This window comes from Panulirus ornatus, chromosome 41 (genome assembly GCF_036320965.1).
Source record: "Panulirus ornatus isolate Po-2019 chromosome 41, ASM3632096v1, whole genome shotgun sequence".
NCBI lineage: Eukaryota > Metazoa > Arthropoda > Malacostraca > Decapoda > Palinuridae > Panulirus > Panulirus ornatus.
In genome coordinates this window covers 16,173,518-16,186,164 of record NC_092264.1, presented here as the reverse complement: position 1 = coordinate 16,186,164, position 12,647 = coordinate 16,173,518, and the positions used below count along the sequence as shown (strand labels likewise).

The following is a 12,647-nucleotide window of genomic DNA, read 5'->3' as shown; positions in this document are numbered from 1 at the left end:
AATAGCATTGTAGTAAATTATTTTTGATTTTTTTTATCATAGATAATAGAGAAGGTAAAGAATTGCAAAAATGTTTCATGTACTCAGTTATTCGTCAGCTCCGTCGACGGCAAGAGAGTTCAGCAGCAACAGAAAACATTTTGTCACAGAAAAATATTAGATTGGTTTTTATTGCTGTAATTAAATTCACACGAGGAGCCACAACCATGGATTTCAGCTACTTGTTAGAATTAGCAAAAAGTAACGATAAATCAAATAAAAAGGAGGTGAGTTTCGTGAGGGTAGTAAATGTCAGTTTCAGCTGTTAAGGCATGGCTCTAATAACCTATTTCAGGAAATCATAAAAAACAATGTATATCTTGTGACTTTATGTGTTAAACTTATATTTAACAGTTTATGATATAATGACTTGGCAGTAGATTGACATTTAATCTAACAATATACGTAGACATATTTCTGTTGAACTTTTCGTTCTCATAAATTACTCAACGTATAGACATCGTGTGCCATTTATGTCTCATTGTGTATGCTCTGCAGTTATTTCGTGTGTTATTGTAAAACTTATCAAGATGTGATAACAACTGATAAATTATTTGATCATTTCTATTATTTAGTTTCACTGTATACCTCATATCCACCCAACGTCGGCTTCAGAGCTACACGCCTCCAGGGAATGGGCCAGCAGATCCAGTTATATAACCCCTATGTACAGACTGAATAATGTTTCCCTCTTTGACGTTTGTCTCAGGAGTTTTTTTCTTTTAATTTTTCCAAAGGTTTATCCATGATACTTTGTTTACTGTTGAGAACATGAATAGGCAGAGATCTCTGGAGGTTAATCCTGTTTTCCTGTACTTCTAGTGTGTCCTTACCCCTGATTGATGCTGTTTTACAGTCCTCTGTTTGGATTATTCCAATTAAGGGTAATTTTTTATGATTTTTTGTTTGTATTCTATGATGTACTTATCCACTTTGGAGTCCAAAGATTGAATTCTGAGTAACTTAGATATTTCCATGGGAGGTCAAGTGAACATTTTCATGTAAAAGCAGTTTCAGCCATCCTTGCTGTTAAGTTATTGATCATATCAATCATTGGTTTTCATTCAGTTCATGATGGTAAGACTATGAAATAGATTTTACTGGTACTCATTTTGCCTCATAATAGTAGACAAATCTAAGTGGGTAGGTCCTTGAGGGTAAGGGAGAATGTAGATATCTTTCATTTGATTTGGTTTATTTTGCCATGAAAGTCTAAATATATATATATATATATATATATATATATATATATATATATATATATATATATATATATATATCCCTGGGGATAGGGGAGAAAGAATACTTCCCACGTATTCCCTGCGTGTCGTAAAAGGCGACTAAAAGGGGAGGGAGCGGGTGGCTGGAAATCCTCCCCTCTCGTTTTTTTTTTTAATTTTCCAAAAGAAGGAACAAAGAAGGGGGCCAGGTGAGGATTTTCCCTCTAAGGCCCAGTCCTCTGTTCTTAACGCTACCTCGCAAATGCGGGAAATGGCGAATCGTATGAAAAAAAAAAAAATGAAACTATCACTGAGGATGATATATACAACTTATAACACTTCTTTCCACTGTGGTCCTTGGGCAAACTTGACAAATAAGTGGTTAAGTAGAATTAACATTGACTAAAAATATACAAGATAAAAATAACTAAGAACAAGTAAGACCATTAGCAGATAAAACTGCCATGGTGAATAAAGATTCAAATTTATAAAAAATCATATATTTTGTGTGTATGTCATTGTAAAATCTCTTTTTGGTGCTGGCTTAAGAGATTTGAATTTCAGTGTCTGAAAATTCAGTCTGCAGTCATACAGGCTCCTAGAAATGAAGAAGTAATTGCAGATTTCTTGATGGTAAACTGGTGTTGGATTCTCTTCTTCTTCATTTTAGAAATCTGTATTCATTTCTTTGTTTGTAAGAGCTTATAAGATTATAGCAGAATTTATAGATGGTGATTTGAAAATTGATTTTATCTGTACCCAGTATTAGCAGGGAAATGATGACCTCTTTTGGAGTGAGGTTTTTTGACATGACTTTGCTCTATGTGATCCAGCATCTCCAAAGGTGACTTTTAACTTTTAGTGCAACTTTATATCAGCATAATCTGGTAGTATATATATATATATATATATATATATATATATATATATATATATGGATTTGTATGTAGCATTTATGGATCTGGAGAAGGCATATGATAGAGTTGATAGAGATGCTCTGTGGAAGGTATTAAGAATATATGGTGTGGGAGGAAAGTTGTTAGAAGCAGTGAAAAGTTTTTATCGAGGATGTAAGGCATGTGTACGTGTAGGAAGAGAGGAAAGTGATTGGTTCTCAGTGAATGTAGGTTTGCGGCAGGGGTGTGTGATGTCTCCATGGTTGTTTAATTTGTTTATGGATGGGGTTGTTAGGGAGGTAAATGCAAGAGTTTTGGAAAGAGGGGCAAGTATGAAGTCAGTTGGGGATGAGAGAGCTTGGGAAGTGAGTCAGTTGTTGTTCGCTGATGATACAGCGCTGGTGGCTGATTCATGTGAGAAACTGCAGAAGCTGGTGACTGAGTTTGGTAAAGTGTGTGGAAGAAAAAAGTTAAGAGTAAATGTGAATAAGAGCAAGGTTATTAGGTACAGTAGGGTTGAGGGTCAAGTCAATTGGGAGGTGAGTTTGAATGGAGAAAAACTGGAGGAAGTGAAGTGTTTTAGATATCTGGGAGTGGATCTGGCAGCAGATGGAACCATGGAAGCGGAAGTGGATCATAGGGTGGGGGAGGGGGCGAAAATTCTGGGGGCCTTGAAGAATGTGTGGAAGTCGAGAACATTATCTCGGAAAGCAAAAATGGGTATGTTTGAAGGAATAGTGGTTCCAACAATGTTGTATGGTTGCGAGGCGTGGGCTATGGATAGAGTAGTGCGCAGGAGGATGGATGTGCTGGAAATGAGATGTTTGAGGACAATGTGTGGTGTGAGGTGGTTTGATCGAGTGAGTAACGTAAGGGTAAGAGAGATGTGTGGAAATAAAAAGAGCGTGGTTGAGAGAGCAGAAGAGGGTGTTTTGAAGTGGTTTGGGCACATGGAGAGAATGAGTGAGGAAAGATTGACCAAGAGGATATATGTGTCGGAGGTGGAGGGAACGAGGAGAAGAGGGAGACCAAATTGGAGGTGGAAAGATGGAGTGAAAAAGATTTTGTGTGATCGGGGCCTGAACATGCAGGAGGGTGAAAGGAGGGCAAGGAATAGAGTGAATTGGAGCGATGTGGTATACCGGGGTTGACGTGCTGTCAGTGGATTGAATCAAGGCATGTGAAGCGTCTGGGGTAAACCATGGAAAGCTGTGTATGTGTGTATATTTGCGTGTGTGGACGTATGTATATACATGTGTATGGGGGGGGGGTTGGGCCATTTCTTTCGTCTGTTTCCTTGCGCTACCTCGCAAACGCGGAAGACAGCGACAAAGTATAATAAAATAAATAAATAAAATAATATATATATATATATAAATATATATATTATTTATTATTTTTTGGATGGTATTGCAGTGGAATTTATTAAAAAAGGGGGTGACTGTATTGTTGACTGGTTGGTAAGGTTATTTAATGTATGTATGACTCATGGTGAGGTGCCTGAGGATTGGCGGAATGCGTGCATAGTGCCATTGTACAAAGGCAAAGGGGATAAGAGTGAGTGCTCAAATTACAGAGGTATAAGTTTGTTGAGTATTCCTGGTAAATTATATGGGAGGGTATTGATTGAGAGGGTGAAGGCATGTACAGAGCATCAGATTGGGGAAGAGCAGTGTGGTTTCAGAAGTGGTAGAGGATGTGTGGATCAGGTGTTTGCTTTGAAGAATGTATGTGAGAAATACTTAGAAAAGCAAATGGATTTGTATGTAGCATTTATGGATCTGGAGAAGGCATATGATAGAGTTGATAGAGATGCTCTGTGGAAGGTATTAAGAATATATGGTGTGGGAGGCAAGTTGTTAGAAGCAGTGAAAAGTTTTTATCGAGGATGTAAGGCATGTGTACGTGTAGGAAGAGAGGAAAGTGATTGGTTCTCAGTGAATGTAGGTTTGCGGCAGGGGTGTGTGATGTCTCCATGGTTGTTTAATTTGTTTATGGATGGGGTTGTTAGGGAGGTAAATGCAAGAGTCTTGGAAAGAGGGGCAAGTATGAAGTCTGTTGGGGATGAGAGAGCTTGGGAAGTGAGTCAGTTGTTGTTCGCTGATGATACAGCGCTGGTGGCGGATTCAAGTGAGAAACTGCAGAAGCTGGTGACGGAGTTTGGTAAAGTGTGTGGAAGAAGAAAGTTAAGAGTAAATGTGAATAAGAGCAAGGTTATTAGGTACAGTAGGGTTGAGGGTCAAGTCAATTGGGAGGTGAGTTTGAATGGAGAAAAACTGGAGGAAGTGAAGTGTTTTAGATATCTGGGAGTGGATCTGTCAGCGGATGGAACCATGGAAGCGGAAGTGGATCATAGGGTGGGGGAGGGGGCGAAAATTTTGGGAGCCTTGAAAAATGTGTGGAAGTCGAGAACATTATCCCGGAAAGCAAAAATGGGTATGTTTGAAGGAATAGTGGTTCCAACAATGTTGTATGGTTGCGAGGCGTGGGCTATGGATAGAGTTGTGCGCAGGAGGATGGATGTGCTGGAAATGAGATGTTTGAGGACAATGTGTGGTGTGAGGTGGTTTGATCGAGTGAGTAACGTGAGGGTAAGAGAGATGTGTGGAAATAAAAAGAGCGTGGTTGAGAGAGCAGAAGAGGGTGTTTTGAAATGGTTTGGGCACATGGAGAGAATGAGTGAGGAAAGATTGACCAAGAGGATATATGTGTCGGAGGTGGAGGGAACGAGGAGAAGAGGGAGACCAAATTGGAGGTGGAAAGATGGAGTGAAAAAGATTTTGTGTGATCGGGGCCTGAACATGCAGGAGGGTGAAAGGAGGGCAAGGAATAGAGTGAATTGGAGCGATGTGGTATACCGGGGTTGACGTGCTGTCAGTGGATTGAATCAAGGCATGTGAAGCGTCTGGGGTAAACCATGGAAAGCTGTGTATGTGTGTATATTTGCGTGTGTGGACGTATGTATATACATGTGTATGGGGGGGGGGTTGGGCCATTTCTTTCGTCTGTTTCCTTGCGCTACCTCGCAAACGCGGAAGACAGCGACAAAGTATAATAAAATAAATAAATAAAATAATATATATATATATATAAATATATATATTATTTATTATTTTTGGATGGTATTGCAGTGGAATTTATTAAAAAAGGGGGTGACTGTATTGTTGACTGGTTGGTAAGGTTATTTAATGTATGTATGACTCATGGTGAGGTGCCTGAGGATTGGCGGAATGCGTGCATAGTGCCATTGTACAAAGGCAAAGGGGATAAGAGTGAGTGCTCAAATTACAGAGGTATAAGTTTGTTGAGTATTCCTGGTAAATTATATGGGAGGGTATTGATTGAGAGGGTGAAGGCATGTACAGAGCATCAGATTGGGGAAGAGCAGTGTGGTTTCAGAAGTGGTAGAGGATGTGTGGATCAGGTGTTTGCTTTGAAGAATGTATGTGAGAAATACTTAGAAAAGCAAATGGATTTGTATGTAGCATTTATGGATCTGGAGAAGGCATATGATAGAGTTGATAGAGATGCTCTGTGGAAGGTATTAAGAATATATGGTGTGGGAGGCAAGTTGTTAGAAGCAGTGAAAAGTTTTTATCGAGGATGTAAGGCATGTGTACGTGTAGGAAGAGAGGAAAGTGATTGGTTCTCAGTGAATGTAGGTTTGCGGCAGGGGTGTGTGATGTCTCCATGGTTGTTTAATTTGTTTATGGATGGGGTTGTTAGGGAGGTAAATGCAAGAGTCTTGGAAAGAGGGGCAAGTATGAAGTCTGTTGGGGATGAGAGAGCTTGGGAAGTGAGTCAGTTGTTGTTCGCTGATGATACAGCGCTGGTGGCGGATTCAAGTGAGAAACTGCAGAAGCTGGTGACGGAGTTTGGTAAAGTGTGTGGAAGAAGAAAGTTAAGAGTAAATGTGAATAAGAGCAAGGTTATTAGGTACAGTAGGGTTGAGGGTCAAGTCAATTGGGAGGTGAGTTTGAATGGAGAAAAACTGGAGGAAGTGAAGTGTTTTAGATATCTGGGAGTGGATCTGTCAGCGGATGGAACCATGGAAGCGGAAGTGGATCATAGGGTGGGGGAGGGGGCGAAAATTTTGGGAGCCTTGAAAAATGTGTGGAAGTCGAGAACATTATCCCGGAAAGCAAAAATGGGTATGTTTGAAGGAATAGTGGTTCCAACAATGTTGTATGGTTGCGAGGCGTGGGCTATGGATAGAGTTGTGCGCAGGAGGATGGATGTGCTGGAAATGAGATGTTTGAGGACAATGTGTGGTGTGAGGTGGTTTGATCGAGTGAGTAACGTGAGGGTAAGAGAGATGTGTGGAAATAAAAAGAGCGTGGTTGAGAGAGCAGAAGAGGGTGTTTTGAAATGGTTTGGGCACATGGAGAGAATGAGTGAGGAAAGATTGACCAAGAGGATATATGTGTCGGAGGTGGAGGGAACGAGGAGAAGAGGGAGACCAAATTGGAGGTGGAAAGATGGAGTGAAAAGGATTTTGTGTGATCGGGGCCTGAACATGCAGGAGGGTGAAAGGAGGGCAAGGAATAGAGTGAATTGGAGCGATGTGGTATACAGGGGTTGACGTGCTGTCAGTGGATTGAATCAAGGCATGTGAAGCGTCCGGGGTAAACCATGGAAAGCTGTGTAGGTATGTATATTTGCGTGTGTGGACGTGTGTATGTACATGTGTATGGGGGGGGTTGGGCCATTTCTTTCGTCTGTTTCCTTGCGCTACCTCGCAAACACGGGAGACAGCGACAAAGTATAAAAAAAAAAAATATATATATATATATATATATATATATATATATATATATATATATATATATATATTTTTTTTTTTATACTTTGTCGCTGTCTCGTGGTATTTCTCACATACATTCTTCAAAGTAGTATATATATATATATATATATATATATATATATATATATATATATATATATATATATAAGTGAGAGGGTTAGGGAAAATGATTTGGTAAACAGAGCAGAGGTAGTGAAAGCTTTGCGGAAGATGAAAGCCGGCAAAGCAGCGGGTTTGGATGGTATTGCAGTGGAATTTATTAAAAAAGGGGGTGACTGTATTGTTGACTGGTTGGTAAGGTTATTTAATGTATGTATGACTCATGGTGAGGTGCCTGAAGATTGGCGGAATGCGTGCATAGTGCCATTGTACAAAGGCAAAGGGGATAAGAGTGAGTGCTCAAATTACAGAGGTATAAGTTTGTTGAGTATTCCTGGTAAATTATATGGGAGGGTACTGATTGAGAGGGTGAAGGCATGTACAGAGCATCAGATTGGGGAAGAGCAGTGTGGTTTCAGAAGTGGTAGAGGATGTGTGGATCAGGTGTTTGCTTTGAAGAATGTATGTGAGAAATACTTAGAAAAGCAAATGGATTAGTATGTAGCATTTATGGATCTGGAGAAGGCATATGATAGAGTTGATAGAGATGCTCTGTGGAAGGTATTAAGAATATATGGTGTGGGAGGAAAGTTGTTAGAAGCAGTGAAAAGTTTTTATCGAGGATGTAAGGCATGTGTACGTGTAGGAAGAGAGGAAAGTGATTGGTTTTCAGTGAATGTAGGTTTGCAGCAGGGGTGTATGATGTCTCCATGGTTGTTTAATTTGTTTATGGATGGGGTTGTTAGGGAGGTAAATGCAAGAGTTTTGGAAAGAGGGGCGAGTATGAAGTCTGTTGGGGATGAGAGAGCTTGGGAAGTGAGTCAGTTGTTGTTCGCTGATGATACAGCGCTGGTGGCTGATTCATGTGAGAAACTGCAGAAGCTGGTGACTGAGTTTGGAAAAGTGTGTGGAAGAAGAAAGTTAAGAGTAAATGTGAATAAGAGCAAGGTTATTAGGTACAGTAGGGTTGAGGGTCAAGTCAATTGGGAGGTGAGTTTGAATGGAGAAAAACTGGAGGAAGTGAAGTGTTTTAGATATCTGGGAGTGGATCTGGCAGCGGATGGAACCATGGAAGCGGAAGTGGATCATAGGGTGGGGGAGGGGGCGAAAATCCTGGGGGCCTTGAAGAATGTGTGGAAGTCGAGGACATTATCTCGGAAAGCAAAAATGGGTATGTTTGAAGGAATAGTGGTTCCAACAATGCTGTATGGTTGCGAGGCGTGGGCTATGGATAGAGTTGTGCGCAGGAGGATGGATGTGCTGGAAATGAGATGTTTGAGGACAATGTGTGGTGTGAGGTGGTTTGATCGAGTGAGTAACGTAAGGGTAAGAGAGATGTGTGGAAATAAAAAGAGCGTGGTTGAGAGAGCAGAAGAGGGTGTTTTGAAGTGGTTTGGGCACATGGAGAGGATGAGTGAGGAAAGATTGACCAAGAGGATATATGTGTCGGAGGTGGAGGGAACAAGGAGAAGAGGGAGACCAAATTGGAGGTGGAAAGATGGAGTGAAAAAGATTTTGTGTGATCGGGGTCTGAACATGCAGGAGGGTGAAAGGAGGGCAAGGAATAGAGTGAATTGGAGCGATGTGGTATACCGGGGTTGACGTGCTGTCAGTGGATTGAAGCAGGGCATGTGAAGCGTCTGGGGTAAACCATGGAGAGCTGTGTAGGTATGTATATTTGCGTGTGTGGACGTATGTATATACATGTGTATGGGGGGGGTTGGGTCATTTCTTTCGTCTGTTTCCTTGCGCTACCTCGCAAACGCGGGAGACAGCGACAAAGCAAAATATATATATATATATATATATATATATATATATATATATATATATATATATATATAAATAAAATAAATAAATATATATCATACTTAGTCGGTGTATTCCGTGTTAGTGAGGTAGCGCAAGGAATCAATTGAAAGAATGGCCCAACCCACCCACATACTCGTGTATACATAAACGTCCACACACGCACATATACATATCTATACATTTCAATGTATACATACACAGACATATACATATATACACATGTACACACACATACTTGCTGCCCCCACCCATTCCCATTGCCTCCCTGCCACACATGAAACGGCACCCCCTTCCCCCCGTGCACGCAAAGTAGTGCCAGGGAAAGACAACAAAAGCCACATTCGTTCACACTCAGTCTTTAGCTGTCATGTGTAATGCACCGAAACCACAGCTCCCTTTCCACATCCAGGCCCCACAAAACTTTCCATGGTTTACTCCAGATGTTTCCCATGCCCTGGTTCAGGGCATAATACTGTTGGAACTACTATTCCTTCAAACATACCCATTTTTGCTCTCTGCAATAACAGTCTTTCCTTCCACACATTCTCCATTGCTCCCAAAATCTTTGCCCCCTCCCCACCCTGTGAATCACTTCCACTTCCATGGTTCCACTCACTGCTAAGTCTACTCCCAGATATCTAAAACTTTCCACTTCCTCCAATTTTTCTCCATTCAAACCTACCTCCCAATTAACTTGTCCCTCAACCCTACTGAGCCTAATGATCTTACCCTTATTCACATTTACTCTCACCTTTCTCTTTTCATGCACTTTTCCAAACTCAGTCACCAACTTTCGCAGTTTCTCACTCGAATCAACCATCAGAGCTTTATCATCGGTGAACAACAATTGACTTATTTCCCAGGCCCTCTTATCTCCAGCAGACAGCATACTTGCCCCCTCTCCACAACTCTTGCATTTACTTCCTTAACCATCCCATACATAAACAAATTAAACAACCACTGGGACAACACACCCCTGCCACAGAATTACCTCCACTGGGAACCATTCATTCTCCTTTCTTCCTGCTCGAACACATGCCTTATATCCTTGATAAAAACTTCTCTTAAGACCTTCCACAAAGCATTTCTATACACCCTGTCTTATGCCTTCTCCAGAACCATAAATGCCACATACAAATCCATCTGTTCCTCTAAGTGTTTCTCACATTCTTCAAAGCAAACACCTGATCCACACATCCTCTACCACTTCTGAAACCACACTGCTCCTCCCCAGTATGATGCTTTGTTCATGCCTTCACCAACTCAATCAATACCCTCTTTACAATTTTCCAGGGATACTCTACAAACTTATGCCTCTGTAGTTTGAACACTCACTTTATCCCCTTTTCTTTTGTACAATGGCACTACACATGCATTCTGCCAATCCTCTGCCACTTCACCATGATCCATACATACATTGAGTATCTTTACCAACCAGTCAACAACACAGTCACCCCTTTTTTTGTACTTGATTGTTGTTTCCTGTGTCAGCAAGGTAGCACTAGAAACATGGAAGAAAATTCTCCAATTGGGACCACAGGTCATAAAGTATGACATGTGTGCATCTGCGTTCAGAGAGTGCAGGGCAAGTAAGGAGCAAGTGCTTGGTGTTTTTTTCATGATAGTTGCACTGTAGGCATGAGGGGTCTTGGGATATGTTGAAATGCTGTTTGTGGTGTTTTAGTGATGGGTGATGTTCAGAGTGTAAATGGGAGAGTGTGGCTTCTGTTTGTTTGGAGAGTGTGGTTTCATATGGATGAATGTCTGGTGAGTTGAGATTAAGACTGATTAGGTAGGTTGACTACTTAGTGCTTGTTGGGTTAGTTCAGTGTGTATGTGTTTTGTTTGTGTTGTTTGTTAAGGGTGGGGGGATCAGTGAGTAGAGATTACTGAAGTGTGTGGCAGGGTTAAGTTTTTTAATTCTGCTTAGGGAGTGGTGGGTATTTATAAATTGGTTTGGGTGGGAGGATACTTGTGTTACATAGAACTGACTGCTGAGCATGTTGAAGTACTGGGAAGGATCTTTTTTTTTTCTTTTGTGAAGGTGGTGAGTGTTTGTGGTTGGTAGGCAGCCAATGAATGTTTTAAGTTCATTATTTTGTGTGGTTTAGAGCAGCACTAGGAAGCTGACCATGTCCACCAGTCAACACCACAGGTTACAAAGTATGTGATGTTTGTGAGTCTGTGTGGAGGGCAGTTACGTAGGAAATCCTCAGTGTCCTCTTTATGGTAGTTGCACCTTGGGCTTGAAGGGTCTTAGGATATGTTCAAATGGTGTTTGTAGAGTTTGTGTTGGTGGATGATGTCCTAAGCGTAAACAGAAGAGTTTAACTTGAGATTGTCTGGGGAGTATGGTTTCTTGAGTTTAACACTGAGTTGGGAGGTTGGTTGTTAATTAACTGTTGAGTTATTTTAGTGTATATGTGTTTTGTCAATGTTGTATTTGTTGGGAGCAATAGGATCAGCAAGTAGAGTTTCATGAAGTTTTGAGGCAGGAGTAAGCTTAATATTTCTACTTTTGGGGTTGGTGGCTTGTTATAGAATGGTTTGGGTGGGAGGAGTTTAGTGCTGTTGCATGGTGACAAACATGTTGAGGTGGGTCTCTACTGGTAGGACCTTTGTTTCATTGTGAAGGAATTGTGCATTTGTGGTGGTTAGATGACCAGTGCTTGTTCTATGTGCAGTTTTTTGTGTGGTATGTAGCTTTGTTATATTCGCTTTTTAGAGGGATGTAAGACCAGGGAAAAGAGACATAGTTTAGAGTGGAGCAGATGATTGTTTGTATAATATGTTGAAGGACTTTCTTATCCAAATCTGGTGCCAGTTAGTCTTCTGGGGGCATTTAGTTTGTGTATTGCTCCTTTTTTTATCCTTTTATTGATGTGTGTTGTGTGTGATGCCTAGAATAGTTGGAGTTTTGTTGAGATGGAAAGGCTGTCCATTCTAAGTAGCTGGGGAGGGTGAGCTGAATTTGTGTCTGTGTAGGTTAAAAGAGTGATTCAAGACTTCTGTCGAAATACATACATTCTGCTTTGCGTGACCCATTGTTCCAGTTCTGTAATTATTGCTGCATTATATATGTTGCTGCTGTAATATTATTATGTTGTGATGCGACTGTAAGATCATTTGCATACAAAAGGACCTTCATGTTGAGTTTTGCCTGAGGCAGTGGGAGATCATGGAGGAAGATATTGAAGATAGTTGAAGAAAGAACTGCCCGTTGTGGAACTACATTGTAGAGTTTTAGTGTTTTAAAAGTAAAATCATTGTGAATGATTAGCATGGTATCCAGTTGTGAAATTAGCCTACCACTTTTTATTATTTCTGTGAAGGTTGGTGTCAAGTAATTTTTATGGGAGGATGTGTTCAGGGACAGTGTCAGATGCTTTGTTGATGTCAGTTACTACCATTTCCCATGTTAACTAGGTAGTGCCAGGAACAGATGAAGAAATGACCTCATTCCCTCACATCCACTTTCTAGCTGTCATGGATGATGTACCAAAACCAGAGCCCATTATCCACAAGCAGGCCACACAAACCTTTCTATGTTTTTCCCAGCTGCTTCCTATGCCCTGGTTTGGCCCATTAAACAGCACTTCCTCCACTCACATTTCATCACTCCAATTCACTTTATCCCTTGCATGCCTTTCACCCTCCTGCATGTTCAGGCCTCAATCTTCAAAGCATCTTTCACTCCATCCTTGCATTTCCTCCTTGGATTCCCCCTTTTCCTTGTTCCTTCCACTTCTGTCATGTATTTCTCTCAATCATCCTCTT

At 40.9% G+C, this 12,647-nt stretch overlaps 1 protein-coding gene across 1 annotated transcript in view; it reads left to right on the top strand.

Annotated features, from left to right (window-relative positions):
• Positions 1-87: 87 nt before the first annotated feature.
• The window catches only part of LOC139761712 (protein SPT2 homolog), a 30,958-nt gene continuing 18,398 nt past the window's right edge, over positions 88-12,647 (top strand). Inside the window, exon 1 of the mRNA XM_071686088.1 lies at positions 88-266. Within this exon, the coding sequence (XP_071542189.1) occupies positions 207-266 (60 nt within the window). The 5' untranslated portion in view covers positions 88-206. The remainder of the gene's footprint in view (positions 267-12,647) is intronic.